We start from the raw sequence: 13,732 nt of genomic DNA on the forward strand, positions 1-13,732 counted from the left end.
TTTTTCATTTGCAGAGAGCCACCCATATCATCCAGCAAGACCTATTTCTGATTTATTTACTGACACACATTAAGTTTCTTACAGCTACTCAGGATGCACGGCCCCAAGATGGGACTGAGGCTGTGACAGACCTTTGTGCTGATACAGGGTGGCAGCTCCGGTATCTGTAGAACAATTTAAACCCTTTTCAAACACTTACACTATCCACGTCTGACGTGCTAATAATTATTCTTTATTTTTAGGCAAGGACCCAAACTAAAATTACATCTCACCATCCAAGTTATTTGAAAAAGCTGCCAGATTGGGCTATAAAAATCCCAATGATCTCATGCTTTTCATCATATGTACCGGAGAAAAAAAGAAGAAAAAAAGAGTGAAGGCGTTTTTATAGGTCACCCAGGCAAAGGGGTTAGTTTTACTTCTTCAGAGGAAAGGGGGAAGAGAGACTTCAAGGTGGAGAAAAGAGCAGAGAGGAGCTATTGGAAGAATGCAAATGAGAGAGGAGGCAGGATGGGAAATATATGTTAATCCCCCAAAGTATAATTGAATAGTGAGCAATCACTAGCAGACAAAAACATGCTTTTGGAGAAGAAAAAAAAAATGCAGTGCTTAGTGTTTGCAACCAGGATGATTATTTTATTTTATTTATTTACAGGCTCCAGAGGAAAGGGCAAGCTCCCGCTGGGCCCGCCGCACCTGCAGGCTTTGGGGCTGGCTGCCGGCAGAGCGATGCTCAGCCCTCGGGCACCACTCCAGCTCACAGCACACGCCCTCGCCTCCAGCTGAAGACCTGCACCTATACATTTCTTTTCCCAGGGGGGAAGCAAAAAAAAAAAAAAAAAAAAAAAAAACCAAAACACATATTTAAAATGACTCTGCTCTTTGGGACTTAGAATAAACCACGAGCGATGTTCAGTGACCCTGCCCCCACACAAAGCCCTTTTACTAGCACAGAACCAGCACCAAACTGGGGCACTATCACACACTACAGCACCCACCATGCCTCTGTTGCCTGTGCCAGGGGCTGCACATCGCACCTGCTCCTGTCCCCATCATCCCACTGGGAGTAGCACCAGCAGCTCTAGAGCCCCAGCCCTTGGGGACAGCACACACAGCTCAGGGCACGCTGCAAAGGGCTTCTCACCAGGGACCACAAGCAAAGGCTGAACCCCTAAATGATCAGCTCAACCCTCAATTTATCCCCCCCACCCCAAACTGAACATCTCTTGACATTTCCATCAGAGGCACATGCAGACAAGCCGTCCCAGCAAAGGGCAGCTCCAGGGTGTGCTGAGTGGAGGGAGGGTTCGGCCGAGACAGACTAATCTCAGCTCAAAATCTGGGGCAGGGAGGGTGCTGGCTGGCTGGCTGACGTGCAAATTAATATTTATAATTAAGTAGAAGGGCCCCTGGAGGCTTGCACTGCCACCTGACTCTATGAGGGAGACTACATAATTAATACATTGGTCAAACGGCTCATGGAAAGTAAGTTACCTGAAGAATTTACCCCATTCTTGCCCTTTTCTTCTAGTGAATCAATCCCTCCCGTCACTGCAGAGAGCATCACAAATAGCCAGATGTACTCAGGCTCTTGAGTCCAAACCCTGCTCTGGATTGGGTCGTCCACCCTGAGGATGCCCCAGCAGAGCACAGTGGTCCTGCTTTGGAGATGCCAAAGGATAGGGACAGCAGGTCTAAATCCTGCCCACAGCATAGTTCAGAGCAACCTCAAAGCCTCCATCATCTTCACTTTCTCTTTCTAGGTTTCGGGGCCATGACATAAGTGGATTGCACTGCTGCAAAGCTGCTGATCCCGTCTTTCGTGGCAGCTTTGAGAGCCCTGAACTGGGCACTGATGATTCTCTGCAAGGTGTGATGAGGGTGAGTGACAAAATCTGCCTTCACCAGCCTTCAGTCAGGGGAACAAAATGATCTCCCAAGGCCACCTCCTCCTGGAGATGCCGCTAGGATATGAGAGCATCCCCTCTGCACCTTGAGAACTGGCCAAACCCTGCACCTTCCTCCCCGAGAGGAATCTGCCTCTCAGCAGATGCAGGATTTGGCAGGGGGGGGGGGATGTTGGTGCAACTAACTGCACAAATGGGTCCTGGTGGAAACCTAAAGTCATTGCCAGGAGACTGGAGAGTTTGGCCCACAAAGAAAGATACAGCATAGTGACTGTGTACCACGGCAGGAGCTGTCTGAACTCATGCGAAAGGAGAGGTCTGAAAACCCCAGGGTTATTCACTCAAGCCTGGGTGATACCACCTCCCCAAATGAGGATGTGGAGGAAAATAATCCCTTTCCCCTTCCCTCAAGCCAGGCTTTTACCCCACACCTTCTCTCCCAGAGCAAAGTCCACAGAAGTGCGAAGAAATGGTACATGGGGAGGTTGCATCTTGGCCCAAGGCTTTAACCCCCATGGGAGGATGAGGGCTTCACCCCAGCCTGGGAGAGCTCTGAAAGGGTGTCGGGGCTTCGAGGGGTGCCTGGGAGGGGAGGCGATGCCCTCGGGGACCAGCAGTGGCGTAGGAGGGACTGACTCACTCGGCAGCGGGAAGAGGAGCTGGGAAGGCCGGGGTGAAGCGCGTGAGCAGCACGCGGGCCGGATCCTGCACCAGGGGAAGGCGGGATGCCTGCCTCCCCCAGAGCCAGGGGTCTGCCTGCCCGGGGGTCCCCTCAGGTCCCACCACCACCCATCCCCTGCAGCACAAAGCCTTCTCCCTCATCACTCACCCCATCCCCTCACCAGGCCGGGGAAACAGCACTGGCCTTTGTACGAGGTGCCAATGTCAGGCACATCCCGTCGCCATGGCATATGGCACATGAATCATTCACAAAGCTGTGGAATTAATTATTCATCCAAACGAAAGACCAAACACTTTACTAATTGTCCTGGAAGAGAAGAGCTGGGAAAGGGGTGGGAAATGGGACAGACATCAGGTTGGAGACTGGCACCATTCATGAGAGGAAAAGAAGGGAAGAGGAAAAAAAGTCTTGTCTGGTGTGATCAAAGCATTGCTCTGCTTTTCGACTTTACTGGTTTATCCTATAGGACAACACTTCTTCTAACAGCTTCATCAGAATAATCAAGTTGGGATGCTGCCTTTGTGCTCTAATATAACACTTGTTCTCCAAGGTTCATTGCCCACTCGCCCAGGCTTCCTTGCCTGGAGGTGCGCTGTACTCCCTCGGTTAGAAAAACGCAGATGTCAGTGGTGGGGAAAGAGTCTGTTCCAAGTCTGAGTGTGCACGTGTACATGTGTGTCCTCTCACACATGCATGGAGTGCCAGGCACACTGCTGGGCACCAGCACCCCAAACCATGAGGGGATGCAGCATATGAATATTCCTGCACAGAGCTGCTGCCAGTGCCTGTTCAAGGACCCCCCTGCTCCATCTCTGGACCTCCAAGATCAAAAGAGACCACCTAAGGCTCGCAGAACTTGGGTTGCACAAGGTGCACTAAATACCAGAGGGCAAAGCATCCTCTCCTCTGCCCTGGGGGAGCTCAGGGGAATTGTGAAAAGGCCACCAGGCACTTTCCAGGACGGTCATCCCAAAATCCAGGCAGCACCACAATGAGAAACAAGCCAACCTGCCCTCCTCATTCCCATGTTCATGTTGCAACCCCACAGCACAGAGGGAAGCAGCCTCCTAGGAACCACGATTTCCTGCTTCATCTGAGCCACAGCAAAAAATCAGGGTATGGGTGTGCACAGGATTTCACCAGGAGGTCAGAGGGAGAAGCCAGGATCAGGACTGCCGCTTGCCTTTGCAGGGAGAGGACTTTGTTTTTCAGGCCAGCTGTCCGAGCTTGGAGAGCTGGGCTTTCCTCTGCTGGCACAGGCTTGTGCCCGTCCGGTCAGCTCTGGGTTTGCTAAGGGCACTGCAGGAACCGCTGGCAATCATTCATTCCTGCCTTCCCTTGGCCACGCTCCACCCCACAAAATCCCTTAATGAAAACCACAGTGCCTAAGGGCTTCACAAAAGGCATCCAGGTGTAGCGGCTGTTATTAAACCCTCCGAAAAACCCTGACGCCAGCTCTTCCTTTTAGTAAGCCCAGTGTATTTATGCTGGTTTTACAGTGGCTGCTTCCCTGGCTCCTGAGCAGCTCAACTTCACAAGGGCCTTTTGATTTCCATTTTGATTTTTTTCTCATTGTTAGAAGTGTTCCCCCACCCCTTCACCTCTCACGTAACATGTTATTGTATTACCGCTGCAACTGCTATAAAAAAACCCAACACAGTGCTATGATGCTCAGGCATTGGAGTGTGTGAAGCACACACCCACCTGGATATTTGCAGAGGGAGTTTAACCCTTCTTTTTCCATGAGCACCTTCAAATATGCTGTAGGACAATGCATGGTGGTATAGGGTCCTCGTTCTCCACTTGTTACGTTCATGGCACCCAGGGAGCTGATGTTACAGTTTCTGATGGCTAAAGCTCCTTCAACCTCACCCTCTCAGGACCACCAATTAAGAGGTTGCCAAGCTCCCACTGCCCTTTCTGACCATTTCTGATCAGTTTTCCCCTTTTTTGGTCCAGGACACGCTGCATCGAGCAGGTCACAAGTCCAGCTTCAGCACCCAGACAGCTCTGGTTAATGCATGGGCAAGGCGAACGTTCCCAAGTCCCAGGGGAAACACAGATGTTCCCCTCCCTGGCTCTGCCTCAGAACAAATGAAGGTATTTTATGCACGTTTTCTGATAAAAATATTTTTAGCTGGGGGAGAACAGACTGTTTTTTTCAGGCAGCACTGATGATTTGGAAACCACAGGTTATAAACAGAGCGGGTTTACAAATGTGACTATTAGTTCCCCAGTGGAAGCTTTAGCATCAGGGAGTTTTAGGTGGGCGTCGATTTCCACTGAGATGAAAAAAATCTGGATTTATTGACACAAGAAGCAAACATCAATTGAACCCAAGTCAGTGTCATCCATTCCTGCACAGGGTCCTAGGAGGCCGCTCACGGCAGTAGCCCCTCTTTAGGATAATTTACACCAGGGAGAAGGTGCTCAGGATATCCCACTGCTCACGGAAACCCCAACACGGTGTCTGGGGCCATGATGCCACTTGCATTGAACACCTCTCCCATCAGATATGTGGCAAAAAATAAGTCCAGAAAGGAAGAGTAATACCCTGTGTCACCTTTGGAGGGACAAGGCCCAGCAAGCATGATGCTGGGTCTCTCTAGGTCCATCAGGGATGTATCCTGGGGTGGGTGGTCCTGCTCACATGGATATCCTCTCTGGTCCATCATCATGGGGTGCATCAGCATCCCAAACCGGTCAGCACATCCTGAGGCGAGCACTACCCTACACCTCTGATGCTCACAACATCCCCTCCACCACAGACACTCCCTCTTGCTAAGTTGCAACAATATTCCAATGACCATTAATTCTCCTAAGCTTGATAGTCTGTGTCCAGACACTCACATATTAATCAAGTGTAAAGTTTTAGTCCGCAAAGATGAGCCTGAATCCGTCGGTCACCCGCATACATCCTCCGTGCAGTCTTCACCACCCGCCTTACGCAACCGACACAGCATGAACCGCCAAGTGCAAACCCTCTCCCACAAGCTGTTTGCAAGTCATTTGCCAGCCAAGGATTATTTGCTGAAGAAATTTGCCAATAATTCCGCAGATCAAACAGGCAAGAGTTTCTTGCAAGGGAGGCGCAACCATGGTGCCGAAGAACAGCAGCTCTGTCGACACAGCATGGCAAAAGCAAGACCTGAACAGCACAGAGGAGCCCATAACCTGGTCCAGCTGATCCCCCAGTGACCTGATCCTCCCCAAAACTGGTCCAGGATGAATATTTGTGGGTTGCCTCTGCCGTCCACCATACAACAGAATTCACCCTGAAAGCCTGGTGAGCCCAGGCCAGTGGGCACCAGCGCTGCTAGGGCAGAGCTGGCACATAACCAGGCATTTCTTAGAGAGGATTTCATCCTGCTGGAGCAAAGATCAGGGTGCAAGGGCAGTGATGTGATGAAGCAGACCCCAAAGGGCTGCGCCCCATAACCAGCAGTGTTGGGGAGACCTGGGCATCTCCTGGCAGGGTGGCTGGCATGGCATTAACAGTCCTTCATGGACAATTGATTCCCTGGCACGGGGCCCGGCATGGCACTGAGAGAGCTGGCAAGGCTTTTGCAAGTGAGTAATTGCTGAATGCTGACTCAGCACCGGTTCGGTTACAGTCAGCTTGCCCAGAGCCATGGGGAGGGCAGGGAGAGGTCTGCAGCGAACTCCTCCCAGCCCAGTCCTTCCCCTTGGCCCAGGCCCCAAAGGATGCCCAGGCCAGGAGACAGCCGATGGGCATTTCCCAGCCACCTGGCCTCTTTCTGCACACTCAGCCCAGCACCGCAGCTGCACAGTGAGGCCAAGACATTCCCCCCTTGTTGCTTCCAGGGGTGACACATGTCCCACACTGTTCCCAAAGATGTGACCACCTTTGTCCAGCCCAGGAGCTGTGCCCAGCCACTCTCCCCATAGCAGCGAGCCCACCTGGCCAGGAGCTCTCCTCGAGAGGCACTATGCAGATGCAGAAGAGCCAGCAGCATCCTGTACGATGGCTGCACCACCCGCAGGCAGCCTGTTTGCTGCCCACCACGAAGCAACACCCCACCACCAGCACACCAAGACACCCTGCCTTCACAGGCAGACATGGTCCCACTCCCCAGCGAGGCCATCCAGGTCTGCGTTGGATCAAGGGAGTCAAAGAGTTCCTGGCCACGTTCTCCTCGAGCCTTGTTTCAAGCACAGGCCCAATTCACACCTCTCCAACCATGGACAAGCAGCACCCATCACCACATCCCTGGCAGCACCAGGCTCCTCCGAACACCCAAACAGGTGTCATGTCCCACATGGTGCCACCACCCTGCAAGCCAAGAGACAGGACTGTGCAGCAAGCAACTCAGAGACCCCAAGTATCTCACCCGGCTCCCATGCCCCAGTTTCCCAGCTGGCTCTGCAGCTACTCTACACCCAGCAGAGTTCATGAAGAGCTAGGAGATTCACAGACACCATCTGTTTATATGCATCAAACCAGCTCCTCTGAATGTGGTGTTTCCATCAGCATGCAAAAAGAAATGGCCACGATCTAGGCATCCCTTCCTCAGGGGTCCCTCAGTGGCTGCAGGCACCCACCTGCCCTCCACACAGTGAGGGGCCCAGGGTGGGGTCACCCTGAGGGGCTTCTGTTCAAACTGATTGCCAGTGTTGGCTAACACAAGCCCAAATGCCCCTGCTCATTTCTATGTCACCAGCACAGCCCATCACACCACAAGCAGAACTCAAATCTGGGCCATGTCCCTGGCAGGTGACACCACCAGTGACACAACCAGCACCCGTCAAACTCCGAGTGCCACCACCCCCAGCATCACTGCTGCACACTGGGATGCTGAGTAAGCACCACCTGGGAACGCATCCCCACCCAGACCTCATTCCCAAACCCCCAGCTCTGGGCCAAGGCTGGAAAGTGCTTGGGAAAGCAAAAGGAAGAGATTCTCTCCCTTCCCATGTAGGGTTTGACCAAAACTTCTGCCAGACCACATCCAGTGGCTTGTAAGGCCATGCTCCTACCTCATCTTCACCTCACCCCATGCCCAGATGGGTGACAGATGCCAGGCCACTAGCCGACAAAAGCTAGACATGAGCCAGCCCTCCTCACCCAGCAGGGACCCTTGTCCCACCATCAGCTGCCCACAGCAAAGCCAACACAGGAGCCTCTAGCTCAGAGAACCATCCTCCCTCCCTCACTGGGATGAACACCTCTGACAACAGCAAACTAGGTCCTTGCCCCATGTCCTGTAGCTCATGTCCCCACCAGGACAAGCCCCCGTGCCCGGCTGCCCAACCCCACCAATGGCCCCACACCACCCAACTCACCCACTGAGGACCACGATGAAGTCCATGACATTCCAGCCATTGCGCAGGTATGAGCCCTTGTGGAAAACAAACCCCAAAGCCACGATCTTAATCCCAGCCTCGAAGCAGAAAATCCCGATGAAGTAGGGCTCCGTCTTTTCCTGCCAGAGGGGAACCAATGACAAAGTGAGAGGGGGATACTTGGCAAACACAGCACCAGCCATTTCACACTGACCCCACTCACATCCCATCCCACCTTCCCCAGCCCCATCCTCTCCTCTGGGAGCCTTTCCAGCCCTTCCTCAGGCAGCATCAACCTTGGAAATAAAAAGAGTGTGGCTATGACCCACTCAAGTTACCCAGTCTCCCTTCCCTACCCCACTTTTTAAGGGGCTTAAACCTTTCTGAAGCCTTTCCACTGAGGGAGAGTATGTAACAGCAGCCCCAGGAAGGCTGGAGGAGCTGGTCCCAGAGGAAACCTCATGCCCTACCACCCCGAAACCAGAAATTGGCTGGTAGGATGTGGTGGCTCCCCTTGGCTGATGCCCCTACTCACCCTCCAGAACCCCCGACACAAGGCAGAGAGGGACAGACACAGGATACTTACTAATCTCCGTGACATAGGCGTCTTGTCATCCTCGGGGAGGTGCTGCTCGAGAGCCAGCACGATGCAGTTGGCAATGATGGTCGCCAGGATCATGTACTCAAAGGGAGTGGAGGGAAGTTAAGGAGCAGAGAAGAGGTGGATGATGTCCCCAACCCTGCCCACCCCTCGTTTCACCTGCTCATCAGCTGCCACCACTGCTTTCCCCACAGCAACACGCACACACAGAGCCCAGCTTTCACCTCCCATGGCTCCTAGGCAGGAGGGTGAAGCCCACCTTGGTGCTGTTTGGAAATGAGGCAGGTGATGAGAACCAAGAGCCCCCAAGACCTTCCTCACCAGAGACCTGCTGAGCCTCATCACCTCCTTCCCCAGTTCATGGGACATTAACATGGGACATGGCCTTTGCTGGGCTGTGAACTCTCTTGGGAGAGACATGCTGCTTGTGGTGGGAGCCCAGAAGATGGACACAAGTATGAAGGTGGACAGTCAGGCTCTGACCAGGCCAGGCTTCATCTAGAAAAGGGTTTGGCATGGTCCCTGGCAGGGTCAGGGAGGCTCTCCCTGGCATGGCATGCTGGTGGCCAGGGCTAGCATGCCCCTACATGCCATGGCTCTGCTACTTGCCTTCTCTCTTCCATCACAAAGCAGCAAGAGATGGGGCTTAGAGAGGGTGTGTCACGGGTTGTCAGCAGCCCTGGTCCTACAGCATCCCCGTGGGAGGGACCCAGGTGGAGGATGCCCGAGGACAGGGCATCCCTAGCAGGTCCTCAGGATCTGACCTGACTCAGCCCACCCTGTGCCCCACGCTGGCAAGGTGGACATGCCCTAGGAACCCAGGGTCCCTTGCCAAGCACCCTGCGGGTGGCAGGGGAAGCCCAGGCAGCACTGGGAGCTGCAGAGCACAGGCTGAGCACTTGCAGCTCAAGACACTGATGACACCTGGGTCTGAGCTTCAGCTCAAACAGGGTGGAAACTCCCTATGGAGACATCCTGGCTCAGCCACGCTTCAGCGAGACCCCAAGGGGTAGCAGCACCTTATCTACAGGATCTGATTGGACCCTTACGAGGACCCTAAATCCTACAACTGCGTCGAGGGCTTACACACCTTTCTCCAGAAGCAGCCCCACGCAAGGACAAGTGGCAGCAGATGCTGGCATCTGAGGACTCGAGTGAGTGGGGAGGCAGAGGAAAGGGCAGGCTGATGCCCAGGAAAGCACCCCAAACTCAGCTCCCTCCTGCCTTTTGATTCACAGGGGCTGCTGGGAGCGAGGTGGGGGCATGGATCTCCCTCCTCCTGCCTGGCCTGCTGCCAAGCCCCAAAAACAAAGCACTTCCAAATGACAGGACAGCCACATCTTTCTGACTTCCCATCCATCTTTACCACATCTTTGCAATAAAAGCTCTGTTGTCCTCAATAACAAAATGAGGTGATATTCATCAGCAGGCAGCACACTCCTCCTCCCCTCCCTCCATGTCAAAACCCCACAGCTATATTACCATCACCACCAGCATCAGCAGCCACCCCGGGAGGAGACTGCCACCTTCCCAAGGCTCTCATCTGTGGAAAGGGGATGTGATTTGCCCATAAAGAAATCATCCATACTCCTGCCATCCCAAGCTGAGCCCTTCCCCATCACACTGGGCTTCTCCAGACCTGGCAGCTTCAGGTTCGAAATGCTCAGGCCAGGAGGTGTCAAACGCCCCCAGGAAAAGGGATGATTTTCTCTTTTGCAACTTTGCTTTTTGGCTGCCAAAGCTGCTGACTACAGCGAGATGCTTTAAACCAGTGGCCCTGAGCCCATGGGCAAGAGAAGACATCCCCGTGCTGGCCACGAACATGGGAAACTGGAAACCATGAAATGAGCCCAGCAGCAGCAAACCCAGCAGCAGCGACCCCGTGCACGCTGCAGCACATGGGCAAGGTGGGAGCGGGGCTGGGAATCAGAGCAGCTCCCGGGAGAGGTGGCCAGGAGGGCCAGCCAAGGAGAGCCCACAGGAGCTGGGATGTATTTAGTCCGGCAGGGAGAAGAGCCAGGAAAGATTCAGCCAAGGCATTTAAAAGGCCACTCAGCAAAATTAATGGTTGCTAAGTTAAAGGCAAACCAAAAGAGAGACCGCTGCAGAGCTCACTGTGGGCTTGGACCTTGGTGCCAGCTGGGCACGAACCGCAAACAGCTCCCTGTGCTTGTGGGGAGGCCAGACCCCAAAAGTTTTCCTCCAAGGCTTAATACAAGTGAAGATTTCATTGCATGCCTCCTGCAAAAGCCACGTACTTTCCCTGCTTCCCACCTCTGGCTGCACACCTCAGCTGATAGGCAGACTGTGGTGCTTGGCCCTGAGCCACCGGCCTATTTGGGGTCTTTTTGTTTCATTTTCCTGCAAGTCTGCGAGCAATTAGCACAGGCTTAAAAGAAAACAGCGTGTTAGTGGGGCGGTGCAGCCAGCTCCCCAGGCGCTAGGCACATTTGCCTAGATGAGAAGTGTGGGAACGGCGCAGCGAGTCTGTCTGTCCGCCCCAGCTCAGCTAACCCCGCCGAGCAACCCCTGCTCCTCCCCACCACACCAGGCATCTACTGCCACCTTCTCCCTCCTGCAGCTGCCAGTCCCACAGGGGAAACACCCAGAGGGAAAAGCCCAACTTTTCCCAAAGCCAGGAGCATGGGAGCCCTGCCTGGCAGTAGCTGGGGGGCTCAGGACCACCTCTAATGGCCCAGCTCACCCCTATATTTCCTTGGTGGCTCCAACATCTGGCTCAACAGTGTAAGGACAATGCACATTTGTCACAGCCCCAGTAAGGGACTGCATCCCCACTCTACCTCCAGAGAGCGTGTGGCACATGGGTCAGCAGATATCGAGTCTAAGGGAAACAGGGCAATCGCTGCCCTAAGCGGAGACCTAAACATGAAGTTGCTGCCAAAAGTGACTCTCCAAACCCCGCTGGCCCAGTTTTCTGAGGACCCAAGCCTAGCTTATCATGTCTGGAGCTCAGTGAGAACCACAAGGCATCAACCCTGTGGAAACAAGCCCCTGAGGCTCCAGCTGTATCAGGTTTTGAGAGGCCAAGGCTAAGAAAACCCTCCCCAGGGGACAGCAGGAACATCTGGCTGAACCAGGGGAAATTTTATGCACATACTTCACTTATGTCAAGCAAACATCCTCCCAGCTCCGGGCTGGAGACCGCTGGACAATGCTCTATCACTCCTTTGTCTCCTCTCTCATTAGATGTCTAATTACACAACCTTCCAGCCAGCCAAAACGCAGAGTAGCACTTGCCTCCCTCCAAGCCCGGTAATGAAAGCCCGTCTCCCTCCAGCCTTCTCCTCCTCCTTCGTCTGGCTTCTCCTGGAAGATCATTAGGGAGCCGATAAAAATAGGTTTTCTTATTGATTTATCTCCTTTACCCAACGCTCTCTCCCCTGCACCGTTGACTTGTTTCCTTAGCAACTCGGCCGATCCCAGTGCACACCACACCTGCAGCTCCATGCTTCCTCCCATTGCATTTGAGGTGAGGAAGGCATCCGCAGGACCATATGGACTCCCCCCCACCCCGATCCATGCCCCAGCTCACCTGGAGCAGGCATTGAAGGTTAACCCTATGCCTGCAGCTAGAGCTCCTTGGTGGAGCTGGCAGGGAGCACCAGGAAGATGTCCAGCCACCGGTGGATCCTTGCTTCCAGCTGTGACTCCCCCTCTTCACCTCCCTCCCCAACCAGGAGCCAAAACCAGCCCACCCAGAATGTCTATATCGCTAGTGCAGGGAGTGTCCTCAACTCCAAGCCCTGAAGATGGATTTATGGTGCTGATGGCACATTGATGCAACCTCTCCAGGAGGCAGGGTGTGAGACAAATCCCTTCCCAGATGTGGGCAGGGGCTGGGAGCTGTGGAAAGCCCCCCTCCATCTCTCCATTTTGATGACTGTGCCTTCTCCCCACTCCTGGGCAGGCAGGTGGGTGAGGAACAGAAGAGCCAGAGGAGTGAGGCCACATGGGCATCTCTGAAAAGGCTCTTGAGGAAGCCTACCTCAGAGGGACAGCAAGAAGGGCTGAAACAATCACCCAACCCAGCTCCAACATTCCCTAGAAACTGAAGTCTCTATTTTCCACTGCTCCTCAGGCTTCCCCCAGGACCTGCTGAACTGAGGGGCTTTCCCTGCTCCCCAGGTGTCAACCAGAGAGAGCCTCAGTTCCTACATCTTGCTGGTCCCAACCCCACCACTACCACCTGCCCCACACAGACATAGCATGATGGGAAGACAGACCTACCTCTTCAACATCTCCATCCCTAGGATGTCCCAACCCTCCTCATCTCAGCTCCGCACCTGAGCAGGAAAGCAAGCACCTCCTCTCCAAGCCTGTTTTCCAAGAGAAACCCAAAATGCCAAATGGAGCAAAGACCATGAGTGGTCCTAATTCAACTCTGGGGTTCCCCAGCCCTACAGCACCTCTCTGGCTTGTTCATGAGGACACAGGGGATCTTCCCTCAGCAGATAAGGCTATCCAGTGCCCTCAAGCAGCTGTAATTCCATGGCCCCTTGGGGCTGTGCCCATCCCTGCATCCTGCCACCCAGCGCTCCTGGCTCATCTGTGTTTTACGGGGGTTGACAGAAGGTGATGTCCAGAGGGACAAGGTGCTGACAGACCCCAAATCCTTCCCACCACGCTTTGAATGTGAGCCAGCTCCTGCGTACCCGTTACACACAGCAAAACGGGCTCAGGAGAACGAGCCATGAGCTTGGAGTCATGCTTGTGTCTCTGCACAGCTCACAGAGAGCACCCAGGCAAGCTGCTCAGCTTGCCTAAATCTCACTGCACGGTCATGCCTCAACTGGGAAGACTCCACTTGCTTTCTGCAGCCACAGATGTTGCAGGTTATGACTCCAAGACATGGCGATCTGGTCTCCATCAGGGGCTAAACTGAAGGCAGTGCCAGCCAGGAGCCAGCCGGGCAGAGCTGCCCGCACTGCTGCCCCTCCCGTGGGGATGTGGGGTGCCGGCCTGCCATGTGCAAACAGCTCCATGGAGAAGCGTCTCCTTCTCCCCCACCTCACCCTGCGCTTAAAAAACTGGAAAATCAAATCTCTCTCCTCCTCCTTTTTTTTTTTAAACAAAAAAGAACTACATCATGTGATTTTCCTGCCTTAACATCAGTTTTTTAACTTTGGTTGCCACAGCAACAGGATGCAACTTGGCGTCACCATGACAACAGCTGCCTCTGTTTAAATTCACCATCTGACAGGCAGCCTCGCTCTCCCC

At 53.8% G+C, this 13,732-nt stretch overlaps 1 protein-coding gene across 1 annotated transcript in view; it reads right to left on the minus strand.

The window, feature by feature from the left end:
• Positions 1-13,732, minus strand: part of CACNA1E (calcium voltage-gated channel subunit alpha1 E) — a 114,072-nt gene that overhangs the window by 79,904 nt on the left and 20,436 nt on the right. The window contains exons 3-4 of the mRNA XM_074832939.1: positions 8,480-8,585; positions 7,894-8,033 (exon numbers count right to left, since the gene is read on the minus strand). Of these exons, the coding sequence (XP_074689040.1) occupies positions 7,894-8,033; positions 8,480-8,585 (246 nt within the window). The remainder of the gene's footprint in view (positions 1-7,893; positions 8,034-8,479; positions 8,586-13,732) is intronic.

This window comes from Strix aluco, chromosome 8, assembly GCF_031877795.1.
Source record: "Strix aluco isolate bStrAlu1 chromosome 8, bStrAlu1.hap1, whole genome shotgun sequence".
Lineage (NCBI taxonomy): Eukaryota > Metazoa > Chordata > Aves > Strigiformes > Strigidae > Strix > Strix aluco.